General features: G+C 58.0%; 2 protein-coding genes across 2 annotated transcripts; both read right to left on the bottom strand.

The window, feature by feature from the left end:
- Positions 1-9,452: 9,452 nt before the first annotated feature.
- Positions 9,453-12,044, bottom strand: OPTC (opticin). Its single transcript, XM_088526931.1, has 6 exons — positions 11,807-12,044; positions 11,171-11,309; positions 10,487-10,645; positions 10,098-10,300; positions 9,840-9,935; positions 9,453-9,623 (listed from the first exon to the last, which is right to left on the bottom strand). Exons 1-6 carry the CDS (start codon positions 12,029-12,031, stop codon positions 9,453-9,455), a joined length of 993 nt encoding a protein of 330 aa, XP_088383057.1. The 5' UTR covers positions 12,032-12,044.
- Positions 12,045-15,355: 3,311 nt separating this feature from the next.
- On the bottom strand, positions 15,356-18,555 carry PRELP (proline and arginine rich end leucine rich repeat protein). Its single transcript, XM_088526858.1, is given in 4 exon segments — positions 15,356-15,836; positions 17,609-18,166; positions 18,169-18,474; positions 18,477-18,555. Coding segments are annotated over 4 exon segments (1,110 nt in total). The 5' UTR covers positions 18,544-18,555; the 3' UTR covers positions 15,356-15,657.
- Between the last annotated feature and the right edge of the window lie 3,324 nt (positions 18,556-21,879).

Raw genomic sequence — 21,879 nt, 5'->3', positions numbered from 1 at the left:
ACGAGCGCCAGCTCCACCAGTGGCAGGAGGGTCCTCAGTTGCCTCCAAAGTGCCAAATTCCAAATTTTGGCTCCGGAGGGAGGATGATGGGGCTGGAGAGCAGCTCTTGGGCAGGAGGGAGGATGCTCGGGGGCTGCATGCCCTCAACCATGGTACCCGCAGCGTCGTTGTGTGCCCCTTCGCAGAGGGCAGACACCCATGTGTGGGTTGCTCTTGCAGCTGTGGGTGCTTTAGGTTGGGATATGTCAGCAGGGGAGGATTTGGGGTGCTCCAGGTTGGGATATGTCAGCAGGGGAGGATTTGGGGTGCTTCCTGCACCGAGCATCACTTGGCAGCTCCCCTAATGCTGCCCCCCTGCTGGGCACACAGCGACGAGCCCCAGTGCCACCTTCATTCGCTTCGACCAGCCAGGGGAATAGTGCAAAAAAATACCCACAAATTACACAGCAAAGCATCACCCGTGCAACCCGATTGCCCACGGCCTCGTGGCAAGGGGAAGAGGAGCCCCGGGGATCAGCACACGCGTGGGAGGACCCACGGAGCCAGGATGCAGGCGCAGCCGGGTACCCACCGCAGCGCGCCGCAAACTTCCCTCAGAAAGGAAAAACCCAGGGGATTAGCGGGGCCCTTCCATTACCATGACAACCCACAAACACCTCACAGCAGCAATCGCGGAGAGGCCAGATCCTGCTTCTGCTGGAAAAAGGAAGGAGGAAAATCCCCCCATTCCAACCCAGAGCCTTTTTGAGCCCTGCTCCATGCTCTGCTCAGCAGCACGTGGGAGCTGGGCGGGATGTGGGAACGTCATTGCTGGCACCTGCCGGGATGATTCATGTCACCTGCCAAAGGGATGGAAAGAGCAATTGGTTTGGTTTAGTCCCACTGCATTGCTATGGCAGGAAGAAAAATCCATTTCCAACTCTTCATTATTCTTATTAGTAAAGAAAGAAAGAAAAAATCCTTAAAATGGTGATGCCGACCTTGGCGCGGGGTGCGAGTGGAGAGTCAGCACCAGCTGGGGTAAATGGGATTTCTGGATGCATCTCAAGTCATTAACTCCTCCCAGGCAGTCATTAATCCACAGGAAATGCCCCGTGACTTGGATCATTGCTGCCTAATTAATACGAGCTCCCATTCCCGAGCCGCGGCCAAATCCCGAAGTCACTTGGTGCTTCCTTGCAGCTTGAGCCCAGTGGGACCTGCCGTCCCTATTGAGATGGGTGCAGCAAACACCTAATTTTCCCCCTCTTCTCCTTAAAACAGCCTCATGCAATTAGCTTTGTGGCCCTAGACTTATCAGAGATTGAGAATGTGACACCAGCCCTTCCCTGCTCTCTCCTGCCATCCCCTTTCCACCATCCCTCTTTCTAAAGCCCCATAAAGCCCCATTCATCACAATAATGAGTTTTATTTCCCAGCACAGCAGGTGATTTATGGACCTTTTTCACAAATTCCCCTCCTGCCACTGGCTGAAGGGTTGAGGGGTCCTGGGGTATCCGGATGCGGTGGGAGTCTCAGCCGGGATTTGCCTCTTTCCCCGCTCCGTGTTGGCAGTTGATGTTTTCCAAAAGTGAGTGGTTTTGGGGAGCATCCTTGCAATACCCTAAAATGCTGGACCCTTCCCAGCATCACCAGGCTGCACTTTTGGACTGCCCATGGATTTGTTCATTTTTTGCCTGAATTTATTTGCCTGCATCCTATTTCCTTCTGTTTGTCTAAAGCTATGGCTCAAAGGCAGAAGTTGAAAAAGAAATAAATAAGAGAGAAAGAAAAGTCAGTTTATAAATAGTTTACTCTAAATGCTTCTTTCCAGAAATGATAGGGAGCTGCTCACAGTGAGCGCCACGGCTCCAGGGAGGGCAAGGGGACAGGGAATTTTGCAGTGTGTCTAATGGGAGCACTCGGGATTAATCATTTTGTGGAAGCGGGACCAACACACTGTCCATGGGATAACCCGGAGCAGTGACTTTGGGAGGAACCTGCTGCTTGCAGGACCCTGGAGGCAGGCACAGGCATTGCGCTCCGTGCTGGACTCTCCACTGGGACCATTTTCCTCCTGATTTCTTTCCTCTTGCTCAGATTTACCAAATTCCTGCACAAAACAGCTCTCTGTACTGCCCTTGCTGTGCCGCTTACCCCTCCATCTGCTCCTGCTTAACCTTTTCTCCCTAAATATGCCATTTTGTTCCCAAATAAAGGGACGCGGGGGAAAGACGGCGCTGTTTTTTGCTGGGTGTTTCCTTTTATTATTTGTTTCTTTCCCCTCTTGCTCTTTCTGTTCCTGGTCGGGATGGAAAGTTTTACTTCAGCTTGTTCTTGTGACTGGAAAATGCACCGACAGCACAACAAGGGGGTTGTTTCTCCTGCCTTTGCCCATTCCTGCTGTCCTGGCGGATGCTCCGGCCCCTGGCTGGGTGCAAGGGCCAGTCCAGACCCCCCTGCAGCAGGACAGGAGATTTGCCTCCCCTCTCAGGGTCCTTTTTGACCTCAAAAAAGGGAAATTTGGGGCACATTCGGAGCCCCAAGAGATCTGCAGCAACCCCACCACATCCTCCATCGAGGTCTTGGGGGATACCAGAAAAGGAACAGGTTTTGTGCAGTGCTTTCTCACTCCACCTGCCATGCCTGGGTTATCCCCATGGATAAGCCGTATTTCCAAGGCTCCTCTCCACCCTCAGAGTGCCTGTTTTAGAACTGTTAACATGTTGAGAAAAAAAATCACATTCAGCTCGTTCCATCCAAAGGGAGGAAAAGCAAGAGGAAACTCCAGTTTCTGTCCACAGCACGTGTGCTTTTACTTGCCTTTTTTTTTTTAAAAAAAAAAAAAAAACAATATTATGGCAAAGCACCCATGTTAAATCCATGGTTTTTCATTGCTAACTGAGCTCCCCATGGCCATATCCCACCTGGAAGCAAACTCCCTATTGCAAAGTGCTTAAGCATCGCTGACCTTCTGGACAGAAGGTGAAGGATGCTTCAATCTCCTGCAAAAATTGTGGGAGGAATCCATCGAGGCAGGCGGTTATTTCTGGGAGAAGGGCTTTGACACAGCAGCTTTGGCATTTTCCTGCCTTTGGGAAGTTACTTTGGTGGCCACAGGGCTCCCATGCTTGGGAGCAAACACCTTCTCCCTGGGAAAATCAAAAACTAGTGCAAAGTTATTCAGTTGCTTAATATTTAGGGGGTGGAGGAGAGTGCAAGGTGTAGGGAGATGGCAGCTTCATAAACAGAATAAATCCCATTTGCAATTTTTGTTGTTTTGTTTTTGATGAATTTTCCCAACTTAACCATCCTGGAACAGGAAGAAAAAGCATCCTAGGAAATAAATAAATAATAAAAAAAAAAGGCTATGGAAATCCAAACCCAAGCTGGACTGAGTTAATCACAGTGCATCACCAGGAGCCTCCCTAACCATCCGAGAGAATTTCAGCCTCCTTTCAGAGGAAGATCCTGCCATAAATTTACTTACATTTCAAAATGAAAAGTAATTTGGAGCTGAGAAATGGATTAGGTCTGCCGAGACAGTGTTCAGATGGGGTCTTTGGGCAATTTGAAAAGCTATTTCCCCCCAAATCCATGCTGAAATAGAAATCTGTTGAAACCAATGCTTTCCCATAAGCGCACCGGGTTTCAATAAACCCCCATTTCCAAGTGAAAACATTTAATCTAAAAATTACCTATTTTGCCTGGGACTGCTTGAGTTCTCCTGAATGCAGTTAGGCGGGAGCAAGAGGCAAGTGACTCCCTGCAAGTCACTTCAGCCCCATCTCAACATGGGGCTGCTGCTGCATGCATCACGTGTATCCTTATATATTTATATAAGTACACGCACATGGACATATGTATATACATGTATATATAAAGTATTTGCAAAGCCACACTGCTCTGCTGGGGCTTTTTTTAAGGAAAAATCCCATGAGTTTTCCACTGGGCAGGCACTGGGCATCCCTTAATACTCCCAGTGCAGAGGGACTCTTTGAGCTGTGACAGTGAAACCCGATGAAAGCAGCACCGAGAGCCTGAGCCACAGATCAATGAAACCAGAATTAAATATCGATTTTGTATTTTTTTCCCTTCTCTGGGCAGCTATTTTAATGCAATTGGCATTCCCCTCCCTCCTGGGAATTCTTGCTCTCTCTAAGGCAATCCGTCAGGACGGATGGGGCAGGAATTCCCCCTCTTGCTGCTCCTGCTCTCTGATTCCCTGCTGGCTTTGGCTCCGTGATGGAATGATCGATGCCAGCGCGCGCGTGCGCACGCTCCTCCACCTCGCAGTGCCCCCGAACCCGTGAGTCACCACCAGGCTCGTACACAACAGCGGGAAAAAGCTTTAATTGCAGCGATGGTGCCACAGGAATGACACACGGCAGCACCAGGAGCTGCGGAAGCCGATTGGAAATTACACCCCTGTGCATATGCATAGGGCGCACGCTCCGTGGCCTCCAAATCCCATCGCTGCCCTTCCCAAGGCTTCTCCCTCTGGAGAGGAGCATCAGTGTGTACTAGCAGCACTACTCGGCCATGGAAATGCCCTAATCTTGGCTTAAAGCACCCAAAATTAGGAGATTTGCTCCCAGTCGTTAGCGGCGCGCACGGAGCCGGCAGCATCGATCCAATAATTCCCAAGCGCAGCCGTCGATGGGCGCGCGGCCACGTGAGCCACCCCCGGGCCTCATTAGCCACTTGGCCGAGCCACCTAATGACCTTCCAGAGCCCCTCGCTTGGGAATCCGTCACCCAACGGGGTCACAAGGGGACACGCTGCTGCAGCCCTGTCCGTGTGCACCGCGTCGGCATCCGTCTGTCCCCGGCCACCAAGCCTGGGTGCAGGGTCAGCAGAGACCAGAGCCCTTGCAGGCTCCGCTTCTCCTTTCCCTGTATTTTGGGCAATTTTGGTGCTGGAGGGAAGCCCAACTGAAATGCCCACACGAGCCAGACCCAGCCCCAATCTGCACCCGGTCTTGTGCCACCCCAGCAGTGGTTTTTGCCTGTGCTCTTATCTCCAGCAGCCAGGTTTGCTGTCCCGGTGTGCGGACGCTGTTCCACGAAGGTGGCAGCTCAGCCGGGGACCAGCTGCCCAGGGAGGCGCTTGGGATGTGGAGCTCATCCCACCGCACGCGCTGGGATTCGCCTGTGCTGGGAAGGACGGTGCAAGGATGGAGAGGAGCGGCGGCGCCGCACGAGCGATCCGTTCGGGATGTGCAGCGCTTCCTAATGCGCCCGCGAGGCTGCCCGGCTCGGCGGCAGGCGATGCTTAGAGAAGCAACCCACGGCTTGCTGCAGCAAAACAGCGTCACCCGCCGCGTGTCACCCAGCCACGGGTGCCCGCCGGCATCCTCGGGGTGCAGGGACCCAGCACCCTGCTCCTGCGACCCTTCTGCCCCACCACCAGGCAAATCCACCCCAGCAATCCCACCCACAGGTCCGGAGTTCCCAGAAAAAGCACCAAAGGGCGGCTGTGGCTTAGAGCAGGATGGCAGCAGCCCCCAAGTCCTTTCCAAACCCCATGTCCTTTCCCTCCAAGGACAAGGGCAAGCAAAGCCTTTAGGTGCCAGGAGGTAATTACACGGGCTGGAATTCGGGGTAGTTTTGCCCTGCTTTGCTGCTATGTGCCTGGAGGGAGCTTTTCTGCAGCCCCCATCCCCATCAAACAGCCCCATCACCGCCTGAGCACCCGGCCCTTCCCCGCCGCCTTCCCGCTCCGACACATCGTTCTCTGATCATAAATTAGCAATACTTGCGCTCGCTCAGAGCTTTTTCTCTCTTCCCCCTCTCCAGGTTTTCCGCATCCTACAGAAACGGAAGATCCAGGCTCTGGCTGCTTATTTTAAAAGGCGGCGATCAATCAGGGCTGGGAGCGGGGTGGCCAGCACGCCAACGCACCAGCTGCTGCCTCGCGCATCCCCCCGGGACCCTCTGCTCCAGGGGCAACAAGTGGCCCGATCCCCACGGGAAAAAGATTGGAATCACCTGGAAAAGCCAAAGATGGGAGCAGGGAAGGGGTTTCCTGGAAGCTGGGGGGAAGCCCTGAGGCCATGGTGATGGGCTCCCATCCCAAGCTGGTCATTGCATGCTGTTTTGCACTGTCTTGCTCCGGAGCAGCCGGGTGCCGGAGGGCCAGTAAAGCTCCAGCTGGGACCGGAGACCTGTGGCCAGCTGCAAGGAGCAGGATGGGTTTTTATACATTATTTATATATTAAATAGCCAAGTCTTGGTGGTGAGGGATATGAAAAGGGTGGGGAGGAATGTGTTTTCTCATTTCTCAGTGTTTTTTATCCTGGAATAATGCACCTTCCGCAGTGCCCATGCAGCTCCAACCTAGGAAATCCCAATGCTCCTGCAACATTCAGAAAGCCAGGACAGATCTGAGAGCTGAGAAGCAACATGGGCCATGCCAGGTGGCCAGGATTAATTAGCCTTATTAGTATTAGGGTCATGTACCCCACAGGAGCCCTAAAGGGCCATCAGGATTGCTCCATGTGGTGCAAAAACAGGTGGCAAAGGAGCCATTGGGATGAACATGGAAGTGCCTGTCCCCCCAGGACACGGCCACGCGGGGTCCTGCCCTGACGCCGGGTGATGGGCACCCAGAGGGGCTGCGAGCGGCACAAGCAGCCGCCCTCCGCGGTCACACACGGAGCGCCCAGCGGTGCCTTGAGCCAGCAGCCCGCTCAGTGCTATAAATAAAGCTGTTATCACCCGTGCACTGAGCGAGCCGGGCCCTGCGCTTCCTCCCCGGCAGCATTTAAGGGTGATTTCTAGCCCGGAGAAGACCAGGATCTCGGCATCATCCGCAGCCCAGGAGCCTTTTTTTCCATCCTGCCATTGATTCTGCATGTGGCCAGCGAATGCCCTGGGCACAAGGCAGGGCCACCAGGAGCTGGGGCAGCACCTGGGAGCGCTCCCTGGATAAGGGAAACCCTGGATAACAGGGCAGAGCAGCCGCCCCAGACAAGGGAAGAGGCTCCTTTTCTCCCTGCTCCCGGCTTTGGAGCCCGCTGGGATGGTGGAAGGGGGGCCATATGGAGCCGTTTCTCCCGGAGAGCAGCAAGATGCTGAGCTGGCGCGAGCCGGGGCGCTCGCTGCGCCGACGGCTGCCGGAGCCAAGCAATCAATATGTGAAAATCCAGCCCAGGCGGGAAGGTGACCTTGAGCAGCCGAGACACGGCGAGGAGGAGGAGGAGGAGGAGGAGGAGAGCTGCATGCATTACCCAGGGAGGAGGATCCTGCAAGGGCCGGGAGGAAGCAGAGCCACGAGCAGGGCACCCTCCGCATGCCGGGGACAGGGAAGCCGCAAAGGGGGAACCAAGTACCTTGGGTTCACGCGTTGCTCCATGTCCACCCTGGCCAGCAAGGCTGCAGCTCCCTGTGCAAGCAGAGCCTGCAGCACCCGTCCTTGTTCCCTGTGCTGGTGTCCTTGGGGTGGCCGTTGCTTTGCAAACGCTCCCAGCTTGGGGCAACGCTGGGCTCTTGCACAAGCCAGGGGGGTACAAGGAAGCGCGTGTGTCCCAGCATGTCACTGCATGCAGGACACTGCACAGCCCCTGTCCCAGCAGCCACTCGCTCGCAGCCCTCGTGACCGTGTCCCGAGGCCCCCGTGGGCAGAACCACGGGCATCACCACATGGAGAGGAGCCAGGATCTCTCCGGCCAAGGAGGGGGCATCAGGACATGCCACAGGGCACCGCAGTGTCCCCAGCGCAGGGAGGGAGCAGGCACAGCGCAGGCATCCACATCCCACCCCTCTTTCTCATGGAACCACAAAGCAGGGAACTAAACCAGCTGCAGCACAAGCAGCTCCTTCCCTCCGGGACACCCTGTGCTGTTCCCACTCCTCCATGATCCAAACCCTTCTCTTCCTGCAGCTCCCTTTAATCCCTCCCAGCAAGCAGGGAGCACCTGCACCAGAGCTTCCCGGCACCTGTGCTCCGTGCTCGCCTGTGCCCATGGAGGGAGAATCCAGCAGCAGCTGGGAGAGTCCGGAGCTGGGGTCCGGCATTGCCGAATACTCCGTCTTGCCATCTAGCGGGATGAAGGCGAAGGACGGGGCCCAGCACGGGAAAGCTGACTGGCTCCCCGGCCTGATGGCTCCATCTCATCCTTCAGGAGCAGGAGATATCCCTGGGGCTGAGGGACCATCAGGAGGATGGAAAGAGATGGAGAAACACAGGAGGACATAGGCAGGGAACAGGTAGATACTGCTGTTCCAAGGACGACGTGACAACAAGGCCAATAAGCCCTCAAAGGAAAGACTGGAACAGGACAAAATTGCTTTTTCCATTGACTCAGGGGGAGCGGAGCGGAGCAGCCCCGCTCTGTGCATTGCACGAGCAAGACGAGCGCGGGAGGCAGCTCCAACCCGGCCTTGCACGTTACTTGCAAGCACAGAAAGTTCCTCCTGGCGCTGCTGGGGCCTAGGGCGCGTGTCCCCAGCGCGGGGTGGCACGTGCCATCGCGCCCCGCGTGCCGCGGGCCCATGCAGCGCACGGAGCCGCGTTTGCAGCGGCCCTCGTAGGAGGAGCTGGCTCCTCTTGCAAGGTTTTCTCAAGCCGCCTTTGCCTCCCCGAGCCTGGAGCATGTGGGCTGAGCTCAGTGGTTTCAGTTCAGTATTCTGGATTCTCCAGGGATGTGTCATCCCTCTCACGGTTTGCATGTTTATTGCATGTGTATAAAAATACAGCGGATGAATACATTATATCTAAAATATCCCCCCCCACTGGACAGCTCGCTCAGATCTTAAGAGCTGGGATGATATGAGGCGTTTTAACTGCCTCCAAAGGGAAAGCGGCTCTTTCTGCTGGCTCCAGGGACGCTTGGCTCCACACAGCCTTCCCCTGCGGCCAAGGGAACCCAAACCGCGGGCAGAGCTAACGGGGGGACCTTGGGCAGCCACCGACCGCAGTGCCAGACTCCAAGCTGGGATCAGGGATGGGGCTGCAGCAGGTGACAGAGGCTCCCGGTCCCCCACGTTGGCATCTCCTGTTGCATCCTCTTTGGAGGCCCGTGGCAGCACGTGCAGATGCTCCAGCTGTGGCCGCCGCTCACATCTGGATGTTAAATGCTCTCCTGGAGCAACAGAAATGCTGCCAAGGCAGCGGGGAGGGCAGAAGGGACAGCCTGGTCATGCAGATCAAATCTCATGTGGCCAAATTGTTGCCTCTCTGGAGCAACAAAGCTCCTGATCCAGGCCCAGGAAATCCCAGGCGCAGACACAGAGGGGTCTTGCTCAGTCTCCCAAGAGGCCAGGGCTGGGAATGAGTGGGAATACAGGGAAGTCCGTGTCCCAGCTAGCCCAGGGCCACGTACCAAGCATCTACAACCCGCTCAAGGGCTTCCTGCTGGCTACAAGAGAGGCCTGTGGAGATTTGAAATTCTGGGGTTTATTAGAGCTGCCCATAGGCTGCGAGCACCTTGTCCTGCCTCCGTCCCCGCGCCGTGACGCAGCCCCCGGGACTCAGTGGAAGCGGCCGGTGGGCAGGCGCGGGAGGCAGAAATAGGCGTCGGGGAAGAGGCTGAGGTTGATGGGGTTCCCATCCAGGCGAATGTCCTCCAGGGCCCGGCGGACGTGGCCGTGGTCGCGGCTGTCACAGAACGTGTCCTCCTGCAGGCTCCGGATGTTGTTGTTCTGGTCCCGGGGGCAAAGGACAACGTCAGGTTTGGAGGAGGAGGAAGGGTGGGATCCTGCTCTCTGCAAGACTCACACGCAGGCCCTGTGCTCTGGGAGGGCAGTGAGGGGAGAAATAGGGAGGGGAGGAAGGTCCTGGGAGGACTAAGGGGGTGATATCTTTGGGAAACCGACCACGCATGGGGTTACAGGGAGGGATGTCCCGGCCGCTGTCACCTGTAGGTGCAGGGAGCGCAGGCTCTGCGGCAGGGGTGCTGGGATGAAGTCCAGCTCGTTGTCAGACAGATGCAGGAACTGCAGCTGGGTCAGGTCCTGCAGGGACGCAGAGAGACGCTGCACTCAGGGAGACCACAAGATCCCTGATCCCGCGCACCGCTCCGTGCACCCGTTCGCGGCTCAAAGCAGCCGGGATTCATCCCGCCGCCTCTCCCTGGTGCATTAGGAATTCCGAGGATGAGGGTGTCCGGCACCCACCCGGAACGCGTCGGGCCGGAGGCCGGTGCTGGGGATGCGGTTGAGGCGGGCGTCCAGCCGGACGAGGCTGCGGGGCAGCTCGGGCAGCGCCGTGAGCCTGTTCCCAGGCAGCAGGAGCTCCTGCAGCTTTGGAAGCAGCCGGAAAGCGTCCGCGTCCGCCCGTGAGATGGAGTTGCTTGTCAGGTCTATGCGCTTGAGCTGCGCTGGTGGGGGGACAGGGAGAGAGGGAGGCGGTGAGCAGGGATGCAGCAGCCCCAAAACCCCTCATTGACCCATGCACGGCATGCGGGAGCGCGCATGAGCCTTGCTCCATGCAGCATCCCGGCTCCGGAGCCGAGCAAAGCCCTCGGTTGCAATGGGAAGGTGCCCCGTCCCTCGCCTGGACGTACCCAGCCCCGCGAAGTCGGCGGCTCGGACGTGGCCGATGCGGTTGAAGCGGGCGTAGAGGTAGGCGGTGTGCGGCGGCAGCGGCGGCACGCGCTCCAGGCCCGCGTCGTCGCAGTACGCGGACGAGCCGAGGCACAGGCAGCGCCGGCAGCCGGGCGGCCCTGGGGACAGCGGCGGCGTCAGGTCCCCGCGCGGCTCCCGGCAACATCCCGCGGGTCCATCCGCAGCAAAGGAAACAGCTTTGCACGGAGCAAAACACCCCGTCCGCATCGCGCAGGCGGGAGCAGCCCCGTGAGCCGCATGGGACCACCGGGATGCGGGTCCGTGTCCCCCGCGCCGCTCCCGGCGCCCACGAGGCTCCGCATCCATTAGTGGGGGAAGTTCAAAGCAGAAAGGCAACAATTTCCCTCCCACTTAATTTGTCCCAGTCCAGCGTGACAGAAAATGAATAAAAGATATTTATCCCTCGCTGCAGGATTTTAATTGTCACTAATCTAATTGCTACTCTAGCCGACTGCGCAACGTTTCTGCTCATTAAGGCACCGCCGCTTCGCCGGGGCTGCCGGCACTCTCGCTTCCCGGAGCGATTCCCGGGAAGGACTTCACCACCAGGCTCCGCGGTGTCCCGGTTCCTTCCCTGCCACCCGGAGACGTTTGGTGGCTCCTGGGAGTTGCCCCTCACTCACCGCCTGCAGTGACGGGTTCCAGGGCACCCGGGTGGCCGCTGGGGGACGGGGGCTGCGGATCCAGCATCCCAGCCGTGGTGCCCAGGCCTGGGGGAGCTTCCTGGGCCTTGGAGCGGGGAGCCAGGGTGCCCACCTCGATCTGCAAGTCAAAGAGCGAGAGCTGCCCGGGAGAGGACCCTCTGCCAGCCCTGTCCTTCAGCCAGGGCAGGAGCCACCCAGGGACCCCCATCAAGCATCCAGGAGCACCAGGAAAGCTGGTTTCTGCTTGAACACCTCTTCTGAGCCAGGGCTTGGGAATTGCCCTTCCTGTTTATCCACTGGGAGACAGGAGCCATCGTGTCCTTTGGTCGCTCCCAATCTCCTGCAGCGATGCTCCTTTTACCGGCAATGATGCCAGCCACAGGGTTGGGAGTGAAGAGGGACCTGGAGGAGGCCGGGGGCTTGGAAAAGCTGCCACCGGCACCGAGGGGGTGGACGAGGGACCCAGGTCCCTAAGCCAGGACAGGGGACGCGAGGCAGACTCGGGGCTCCAGCCGGGTGCAGGAGCCCCTTTCCCATCACGGGCAGCACATCCACCTCCATCCCTCGGGATGCTCCCAGGAAGGGCTGCCCCGTGCCCGGCACTCTCCCGCTCACCTTGGGAGCCAGGTCGCCGTAGTCATAAAGCTCCTCGTAGTTGCTCAAGTCGACCATCTCACCGTAGTTGTCCAGCGGGAGGTCGTAGTTGTCCAGATCCAGGTTTTCGTAGGCAGTGGGATCATCCCCGGGCTTCTCCTCCTTCCTCGTGCCCTCGTCGGCCGGCGCTGCCCACGCGGCCATGAGCAGCAGGCTGGCGATGCCCAGCCCAGCCACGCACCCCATCCTGCTCCTGCACGGAGAGCGGGATCGCCACGGAACCCCTTCCCAAGGCGGGAAGACCCCCGGACCGACCCGGAGCGAGTATCCCCCCTGCTCCAGCCTCCGACCCGCCGTGCGCCGTGCCCACGACTCACCCCGGGCAGTGCCGAAGCTCGGTGGGCGCCGGGGGAAGCGGGCACGGAGGTTCCCGCGCGTCCTGCTCGGCACGGGCAGCCCCGCGGCAGCTCCCGGCGCAGCGGCCGCCCGAGGATTTAAGGGGCAATTGGAGGGCAGGGCCGTGCGGGGGGAGGCGGGATGCTGCCAATCAGGCCAGCGGCACCCGCTGTCCCCGGCGCTGTCCCCGGCGCTGTCCCCACGGCGGCTTTAATCTGCAAGATGGGGCTTGCATGCAGGACTGCCAGGGTTGGGACATGGGATGTCATGGCATAGGCTAGCGTGATGCACTCCTGCCTGGTGTCCCCATGGGTGACAAGGGACGCCCTGGAGGGGTTTCCACCCACATCCATCACCGCGGATTGATGCAAAGCCCCCCCACCGCTCCCCTGCATTTGGGGTCCCTGGGATCACCCCCTTCCCTCCGGAATGCCACCAGGATGAGCAGGGTGGGAGGGAGGCCCCGTCGGGCTCCCGCTGGCCGTGGGGGAGCCACGTGCGCGCGAGCGTGGCCGCCCACGGCCACCAAGATGTTCCGGGCTGCCCGCACGCGCCGAGCGCAGCCCCCGCGCGCTCCCACCCGCCACGCGCGCCCATATGCCAGCATTGCCCGCATCGCCCCCCTGCAAACCGCCACCGTCCCCAGCCAGCCCCCCCCGGGCCACCCCCCCCCGCACTGTCCCCAACCAGCCCCCAGCCCCAGCCAGGCGGCCCCCTGCCCGCAGTGCAGAGCCAAGGGCCACCGCTAATCCCTGCTAAGCCCCTCATTAGCGAGCGCTGCGGGAGGGGAGGTGACAGGGCAGCCCCGGCGGGGGGGTGGCAGGAGACCCCCCTCACCACGAGGACAGACGTCAGTGCAGCGTGGCCAGAGGGACAGACAACCTTGAAAATGAACCTCTGCTGCACCCGAGAAGGAGCCGGCATCCATCCCGGCGCCAGCTCCATCCCCAGGGCAAATCCTTCGGGAACGCCATCGCCGCGGGGTTCCTGGGACCTTTGCTGGGGTCACCAGCTGCCTGGGGGCTTCATTCCAGCAGCAGTTTCTCATCCGGCAGCGATTCCTCACCCTGCAAAGCGCCCGCGGCACCCAAATCCCGCAGGGAAGAGCGGCTTCCCGCTGGGGAGGCCGCGAGCGAGGGCACCCCTGGGAGCTCGGGCACCCATCCCGAAACGCAGAGATTTCCTCGTGCGGGAAAGCGAGGCGCCCGTGCCCGCTCCGCGCATCCCGCCGGGAACGCGCCCGCGGCGGCGAGCGGAGCCCGCGCGTTCGCACCCGCGCCCACGGCCGCCCGCTCCGCCGGTGACTCACGCGGGGACAGCCGCCTACACCCGCTCTGCTTGTGCAAAAACACCCCCGGATACCGGCCGGGCTCCCTCCAAGGCCACCGGCATCGTCCCCCCAACCCGTCCTCATCACCCCCAAAAGCTCCCGCCGAGGATGAGGATGGGCCCCGGCGCAGCGGGGAGGAAGGCAGTGAGAGGCGGCAGAGAAGCAGCTCTGAGCTCAGCTCCGCACCCCTTTTGAGTCATTTTATTTTCACCACTGCGGAGAGGAGGAGTGAAAATACCATTAAGTTGCCATCAGTCAGGAGCTACGTGGGTCTATAGATGTATCTGTACAGTCTACCAGTATATATACACATTATATATAAATATATACATAGGATCTCCGGGTTTAAGGCTGAAACCTGTCGAACCCAATAAAGCCACGGGAGGAAGAGCTGCAGAAGGGACTTGTCCCCAAACTGCCACCCTTGTCTTGGCACGAGGAATGACGGATCCCAGAGGGAGGGGGCAGCGCTGGCGCTTCCCACAGGCTCCGGGCAGCTTCCCACAGCCGCTGCCATCCCACGGAGCCCGGCCACGCTTATCCCACCAGCCTCAGGTTTGGTGGCTGAACACAAAGGAGGCAGCTGCTCCTTTAATTGCTTTAATGCTTAGTGCAGGTGGATTCATTTTTTTTCTCCCCTTTTTTTTTTTCTTCTCCCTCTAATGCTCAGCTTTTAATCTAAATCCTAAGAATCAGGAAGGAAAAAAAAAAAACAGAGAGAGAATAATCCCCCCTAAACCCGGACGCCCTATATATGCAGGTACAGCTATCAAAGAGGGAAGCAATATATGCAGAAAGGGGGAGGAGAGGGGATAAAAATAAGCTTTTCCAAGGAAGGAAGATTTACTCTTCCTTTTTCTTCATTTTCATCAAACAAAGTCAAACTCGGACATACGTGCTTGCTCCAAGAGAATAACTGGGAGTGAAACTTCGGGAATTGAGTGATAAGGAGAGAGGGGCTGTGAGAGAAAAGTGGAGATTTCCTGGCATAACCCAGGCCCAGGAGTGCCCGGATTTGCACCCGCCGCCTTGCTCAGCATCCGGCACCGACGTGCAAGGGTGAGATTCGCGCCGGCATCGGGGCCTGCCCGCTGCCGCGGGGCTTTCGGATGGAGCCGGGAGCTGCGGATGGGACACGGAGTCGTGCACTGCATCCCGGAGGGGACGGATGCAGGAGCAGAGCCAGACTCAGCCCGGGAAGTTGTTGGTAGGAAGAAAACAGGGACCGGGAGCGGGCAGGAGGGGTGGCTGGGTCCTATGCGGGAGGGGAATTACTCTGGGAAAAGCGGGATGAGCTCTCCCCCGTGCAGCAAATGCCGGCTCCGTTTGCAGAAGCCAGAGGCTTTTCCCCACCAACATTCAATAAGCCCAGCCCAAACTCCAGGGGTGACCCTAGCGGGATGTCCCTTCGAAGGGACCCAGCGGGAGGAGCAGGGCCACCCTGGGACACGGTTCTGGCCACGAGGTGTCGTTGCTGGCCCTGCCGCGCGGCACCCTGTCCCATCGGGACAGGCCCTGCTGCACCTCCAGCACCGGCAGCTCATCCCTAGGGATATCAGGGCCTCTTGGAGCACGGGGACACCCCGAGCCCCGCAGCGAGTCAGGAGGGGCCAAGCGACCCCCTGGCTTTGCCAAAAATGGGACCCCCTTGTCCCCCCCCCCCGGCTCAGGGCAAAGGGGAAGCTGTGCCCGGCTCCTTGCAGGATGGACACAGCTGCCGCAGGCAGATGGAGCTCTGATTTTTAAGCCTTCCTGCTTTGGCATCCGCGCTGGGCATGGCTCTATATCTCCCTCATCCACTCCATCATCAGCTGCCTCCACAGAGGACAAATCCCAAGCTCCCAAACCTCTTCCCCGGGTGGAAGGGGAAAGCCAGCCCCAGCTCCAGCCATGGCCAGGGGACATGGCAGGGAATGGGGATCGCCGGCGGGATACCAGGGTGAGGGTGGCACCCATCCCATGCTGCCCAGGTACCTGCCCTGGCCCGGGATGGCGCCAAGGCCACCAAGGAGAAGGGGGAAATGCAAAACAGAAGGAAAAGCAGGGTGGGAAAGGGAAGCAAAGAGGGTCCCAAGGGTCAAAGACTGACAGGGCTCGAGTCTCTGTGCAAAGCCAAGTCCCGGGAGAGGCTCGGGGCCAGGCAGGGCTAGAAGACCACGGACTGCAGGAGGCGGAAGCACATCATGAGGTCCAGCGGGATGGGGGGCTTCAGGAGGTTCCCGTCGAGCCGCAGGTAGCGGAGCCGGGGCACGCTGTCCAGGTCCGAGGGCGAGAAGTCCTGGATGGACACCAGGGACGTGGGGCAGATCTGTGTGCCGTTGATCTCTGCAGGACGAGAGGCAAAGCGGGAGGCTGAGAGAGGAGCTTGACTCCTAATGAGATAGACTTAACCCCCGTGCTCTGGGCATCTCTAATTCAGCTGCTGCCCGGAGCCAGGATGCAGCCCCAGGGCCCCAACAAGAGCCGAATGCTGCTTTGGTTCAGACTTGAAACCATGTTCAGCCAAAGCAAGATGAGGAATATGTTATCTTCAGAGAGAGAAGAGGGATGATTCCAAATGCAAAATCAGCCCAGCCACCTCTAAGCCTTCAAAAAAGCATCACCAAAACATGCCGCAGTGTTGTTAAGCTGAAGATAACCTTAATAATCACCGATTTGGCTTGTTGTATGTCACCGAGTTTCCACGCATTTCTCCCCATCACCAGGCCCGTTTGCAGAAAATAATCCTAGGGACTCTTATGTTAGTACCCAGCTCCAGGAATTGAAATCTTATAAAAAATAGGTGCAAAACGATACCAGACAGCTGGGGTAAAATACAGAGCTGGGGCAAGACTCGCATCTCCCCGTGAAAAAATATAAGCAGGACTTTGTTATGTGTATATATTCCCTGAGGTCAACTGCAGTCACAACCATAACCCAGGATCCCTCTAGACAACAGCTGGGTATTTAAACAAAATGCAGAGTAACTCACATTTCATCCTAGGTCATCACTTCCTCATGAACCAACTGCAGCTGCTTCCATCAGACAAGGAATTTGGCTGTTTTGGTCCTTTTTTCCCCTGGCATCACGTCTCACTACATTTGGCATCAAGGAGAAGGCTTCTCCCTCTCCCAGCTAACGCTGCAGTCGGAGACGGGACCCTGCCAGGAGCCAGCTTGTTTGTACTGCAATTTTACGGCTGCTCTTCAAGCATCGATTACTTTTGCATAGAAAACCATGTAAGATCACTGCAGAAAAAATACACCGGGCACCTGCAGCCCCTGTGCTATGCCACTCATTGCTGGGCTCAGTGACCTGCCTGGTGACAACCACCACCTTGGCTGGTCCCAAAAACCCCCTTGCAACCCAGAATGAACCTGCTGTGCACCCTTCTCCTGATGCACATAGAGGGTTTTGGCAGGATCGCTGCATTCCTGCTCCCTGCGGATCCGCTCAGCGAGGACAGCAGGTTGCTGGGCCTCCAATGTCACCAGAGCTGCTGGGAACAGGCCTCTCTCTTCTCTACATTAGCCATGTTTACACATTTCACAGGCCAGCACCTCTCCCGTGAAATTGCTGTACTTTGCCTGAAATAGTGTGAAATTGCCCCGATTGATTTGTCAAGGCAGCTTCCATTGGAGCCCTGTTCTCCCTTTTCTTTGCCCAGCAAGGCTCAGCTAGAGAGCTACGCCGTGTTATTTCGCACCATCTTGACTGCATACTTGGCATCTGTTCCCGAAATATGTGCACAGACTCTCATTTTAAATATACATATTCCAACATACATATTCCCTCACCCTGCTGGGGAAGAAAACCTTTCGGTGGCAGATAGGCATGAAAAGGAATTGCCCATGACAGAAAGGGGGAGAAAAAACTCTGGAGCAGCACAGGGAATTAAGCTCTGCTCTTCACGCCCTGAGTTATGGCCCTAATCCTGGACCTCTGCACCCAGACCCGTCCTCCCGCATTAATAACGGCCAGCAGCTCTTTTCATACCGCATTCCCTCTAGGAAGGTTCAGATTCCGGTGGGTAAAAGATGCCCTTTTCCAATGGGATGCATGTCATGCCCCAGGATATCTGCTCGCCACGGCCTCCCGCCCCAGGAGCTCGACTCACTTTCAATGGAGTTGTTATTTAGGTAGAGGTGCTCCAGCTTGGGGCTGATGAAGGGGACGTTGGTGAGCTTGTTGTGGGCCAGGTGCAGCACGAGCAGATTGGTGAGGTTGAAGGAGTTCTTGGGCAGCCCTTTGTCAGAGATCTGGTTGTAGTTGAGCCGGATGAACGCCAGGTTGGGGAACTCCTTGAAGTAGTCACTGGGGATGTCCTCAATGTTGTTCCTGTCTAGGAAGAGCTGGTGGATGGCACTGGGCACCCCCGGTGGCATTTTCCTCAGGATGTTGTGGGCAAGGTTGAGTTGCATGAGGTTCTTGAGTCCCTTGAAGGTGTTTTTGTTGAAGACCCCATCGCTTAGCTTGTTGTGGTGCAGGTCCAAGAGCACCAGGTTCTCCAACTTGTTGAAGACCCCAGCAGGGATCTTGGAGATCTGGTTCCTGCTCAGACGCAGCTGTTCCAGGTTGGGTGGCAGGAAGGCAGGCACCTCCTTGAGCTGGTTCTTCTCCATATAGAGGAAGATGAGGTTTTCCAGCTTCTCCAGGACCCGCCTGTCCACCTTCGGATGCGATTGTTGTCTAGGTTGACCCATTTCAGCCCGGTGGCGTTTCTGAAGGACTCCTCGGGGAGGTCGTCGATGAAGTTGTTCTGGAGGTAGAGGTAGTGGATGCGGGACGGGATGATGGGCACCTTCCGCAGGTTGCGGCTGTCACAGTAGAGGGCAGAGGGGAAGTCCGGAGGGCAGTAGCATTCCCGGGGACAGTCAGGGAAGATGGAAGGAGGACCTGGCGGAAGGGGCGGCGGCAGCTCCGTGGGCTCCACGGGCTCCACCGGCTCGGGGGGCGGACGCGTGGGTTTCCGGGGAGGCTTCTGCGCTGCCCGCTCACCTCCGACACCAGCACAAGGAAGAGTGGGAGAAGCAATCTGAAGGCCACCTTCATGGTCCAGGTATTTCCCTGAAGGAGGCAACAAGAACAGCTGGGTTAGGAGCAGCCCGATTTGGGCTCTACGTCACCTCCCGTCTCACCCAGCTCCAACAGACAAGAATTCACCCCACATCTCAGCCTGGCTCTTTTCTCTCTGCCTGCCAAGTGGTGTTGGAAGCCACAAGACCTTTCCCAAGGCGGTTTCTTGGCTGCCATGCGCCCCGTGAACTGCATTGCTTCTCGGTGACACGGGTTCAGGGTAATTGCACTCGCTCAGCAAGAGGGAAGGGAGCTGCACAGAGGTCCCAGCCCTGCAGAGAGCTGGGTAATAAATTTGGCAAAGGACAACACAGCAGGCAGGAAAGCAGAGAGCCAGACAGAGCAGAAATCCCCCCACCAGCTGGGAAGTGAGCAAAAGATGGGCCAGAAAGGACATTTCCCCACTTCTCTCACTAGAACAGGAGGGTTTGAGCTGCCGCTTCCCTTCAGCTTTGACAGATGGTGTCACCGGCACGGCCACCTCCGACGTGAGGCCCGCGGCGGTGCCAGCGCTGCCGGGCAGAGCCTGGATCCTCTCCAGAGCCCTGCTGCCACCGCCACCGATCCCAGAAGGATGGATCGCCTCCTCGGAAGCGCTGATGGATGGGGCTTAATTTTGCCACTGAGCCAAAAATCAATGGTTCAGTAGCAAATTGGCTGAGCGACGATAGCAGGAGGCCAGCAGCAGTTAGCAGGGCAGTGGTGACAGCTAGTGCGGTGCTTTGGGGACTCGGCTTTCGTGCAGGCCAGGACAGCCCCTGCCAGGTGGTGTGACAGCGAGGACACCTGCAAGTCTAAGCACAGGAACTGCTGCATCCCCTCCTGTCCCACCGCATGATGATGGACTGGAATGACCGTCCCAGAGGAGCAGTTGTGGATCAGGAGAGCTCCCTGCTTGCTGCTGGCCCAGCAAATGGGGCTCTGAAACAATCCTCCCTCTCCTGAACAGCAGCACAGCCCCTTCCCAGGCTCGAACATGCCCCATATCTTCTTCCCATGGAGGAATCCAGCTCATTGCAGCAGAGATGCCCAGAGAGCCCCATGCAGAAGGTGCTTTGGATGCTGCCAGACTCCAGGGAGCAGCTGGAGGCAGGATGGGCTCCGCAGTTGCTGTGGAGGTGCCAGAGGCCTGGGGCACTTGCCAGGCTTTTTCCAGGGGTATTTGTCACGTGGAGGGAATGGAGCCAAGGTAGATGCACAGTTGGGTAGATGGAAGAGCTCAGAAATGGAGCTGGAGAAGGGATAAAGCACAAGGAGACAGGGAGGAGGTTGGGGAGTCCTGGGGAAGGATGGACTTTCTGGGACAGAGCACCGGACTCTCCAACAGGACATGCAATGAGGTAGGGATCAGCTCCGCACTTGCAGATGCTCACGGAGCTGCTTTGAGCACCAAAGGAACCCAGGGAAGCAGGAATGGGCCTGGGGTAGCCCCGACTAGCCCACCCTGGGATGCCACCCACCATGGTCCACATCTCACCCTGGGATGCCCTTGGGGACCCTCCTCAGGACCCCAGCTCCCTTTGAACCCCGTCCTCATGCTTCCAAATCTTAAAGCATTTGGCTGCATGGAAAGAGACCCTGTTCCTCTCTCCCCGGCCCAGCCTGCGACTTTCCTTTCTGTTCCGCTCCGCTCCCATCTGGCTCCATTTAACCCTCCCAGCCTCGTGCGCCTGCTGGTTTCAATCAGGGCTCTGGCATCTTGCTGGGGGAAGGGAGGATCAGGCGAGGAGCAGCGGGGAAGTATGGAGCCGAAATGCTGCCAGATATTCAGCTCTAACAAGTCCCCTTGGGGGCTGTACGTGCGTGCTTCTGTGTTGCAAGAGGACAGATTAAATAGAGGGCAGCAGAGAACAGACAAATTCATGGCAGGGGGCTGGTCTACGTGTAGCTCCCCTCCCGGCCCCACGGGACCCACATTTCTTGCCCAGCCACGTCCCTCTTCATGCATGTGCCTTGCCCCAAGCTGCTGCCTCTGCTCCAAAGACTCAGAGCTAGATTTTTAACATCGGCAAAGGCAGGGGACAGAGGGGGTCCCAAGGTGAGACTTTGGCTCATTGCAGCTGGAGAAGGTGGCTGCAGAGCTGGGACACTGTTTCACAGCAGCACATGCCAAGATCCAGGTGCTCGGCTCGCTCATGGAGCGCTCGGTCCCCATGTGTGAGGCTTTAGCAATGCAGGTGTTTGGGCACCTGAGTTTTAACAGCAGCGGTCGCTGGGCCAGGAATCAAGGGTAAAAGCTGGCAGCAATATCTGCCATTTGTCACCGCAGAAGGAGAGTGTCACAAAGCAGAAGCGAGACTTTCCATCCGCTGCCCGCCCCAATGGGGCCCCCACGCAGCTGCCACCAGCATCACCCCACATCGCTGCCCGGGGTGACCCCAGAAACAGCCCGTTCGGGGCAGCAGCATCCACTTCCCGAACAGTCTGCAGGCAAGTGGCTCACAGACAGCATCTCTGTGACAACCTGATATCCCAAATATCCTCGCACTGTCCACATGGTTGGACCTGGTGCCCCAAACCCAAGGCCACCATGATCTTGCACCACCTCCAGCCCGCTCGGGTGCTTTCAGCCAGCTCCCCTGCACACACGTGTCCCTCCGCACTCTGCCCATTCTTGTGTGGTCGGATTTACTGACATAAAAATCAAGAAGTGAGTTTCGAAGCACCAGCAGTGGTGCGTGTAGCGGACACGCTCTGCAAACGCCTCCTTCCAACCTTTCCCACCAGCCCCAAGCAGATGGAGCAGCTGAGATTCAGGAAACCCACTAGGAAGCTGTGCAACTGGAATAAAGTTAAACCGTGAAGCAATGCATATTTGAGGAAACCAACTGCTCATGGAGCTGAAAAGGCCGAGCTCGTGACCCAAAGCGGTTCCGATGCCCCAAGCTGCAGCCAATGTGCCCAGCTGTGATCAAGGGTCAAAAATTTGGGGTAGTAGCTGGAAGATCCAGCCCCAAAGAATTTGCTCTCTGAAACATTTAATTTGGCTACATCTAGCTAACTCAGAGCTCCCAGAGCAAGGGATCCTTTCCCAGACCATTTGCCATCCCCCAGGAAGTTGCAGGCCAAGCTGCTCCATAGTATTCCCAAACCCCATCGCTATGCAGGTTGCAGACACCCACAGCAGCCCTGGGAACCAGCCCGTCAGCACAGAAAGAGGAACGCAACCTAAAATAACAAATAGGAGCCAGCAAAGCTCCCTCGCTGGCCTCCCTCCACGTCCCACCGCTGCAACAGCCTGGTAGTGTCTGCGGGACGCTGGGTTGGATTGGCCATACCCAGAACAGGGGGCCCTTTATCCAGCTACCCTGG

The sequence above is a fragment of the Tinamus guttatus genome, unplaced genomic scaffold, assembly GCF_059628265.1.
Source record: "Tinamus guttatus ecotype Peru unplaced genomic scaffold, ASM5962826v1 Tinamus_guttatus_pri_ptg000259l, whole genome shotgun sequence".
Taxonomy (NCBI): domain Eukaryota; kingdom Metazoa; phylum Chordata; class Aves; order Tinamiformes; family Tinamidae; genus Tinamus; species Tinamus guttatus.
Note: the sequence above shows the minus strand (reverse complement) of the source record. Positions and strands in the feature narration are given on the sequence as shown.

Excerpts from the sequence above, each read along its gene's own strand:
- OPTC (XM_088526931.1), bottom strand. The coding sequence starts at position 12,031 with ATGGGGTGCGTGGCTGGGCTGGGCATCGCCAGCCTGCTGCTCATGGCC. Across the intron at positions 10,301-10,486 it reads CGCCGACTTCGCGGGGCTGG|CGCAGCTCAAGCGCATAGAC; the intron begins GTACGTCCAGGC and ends TCCCCCCACCAG. Across the intron at positions 9,936-10,097 it reads TCCGGCCCGACGCGTTCCGG|GACCTGACCCAGCTGCAGTT; the intron begins GTGGGTGCCGGA and ends GCGTCCCTGCAG.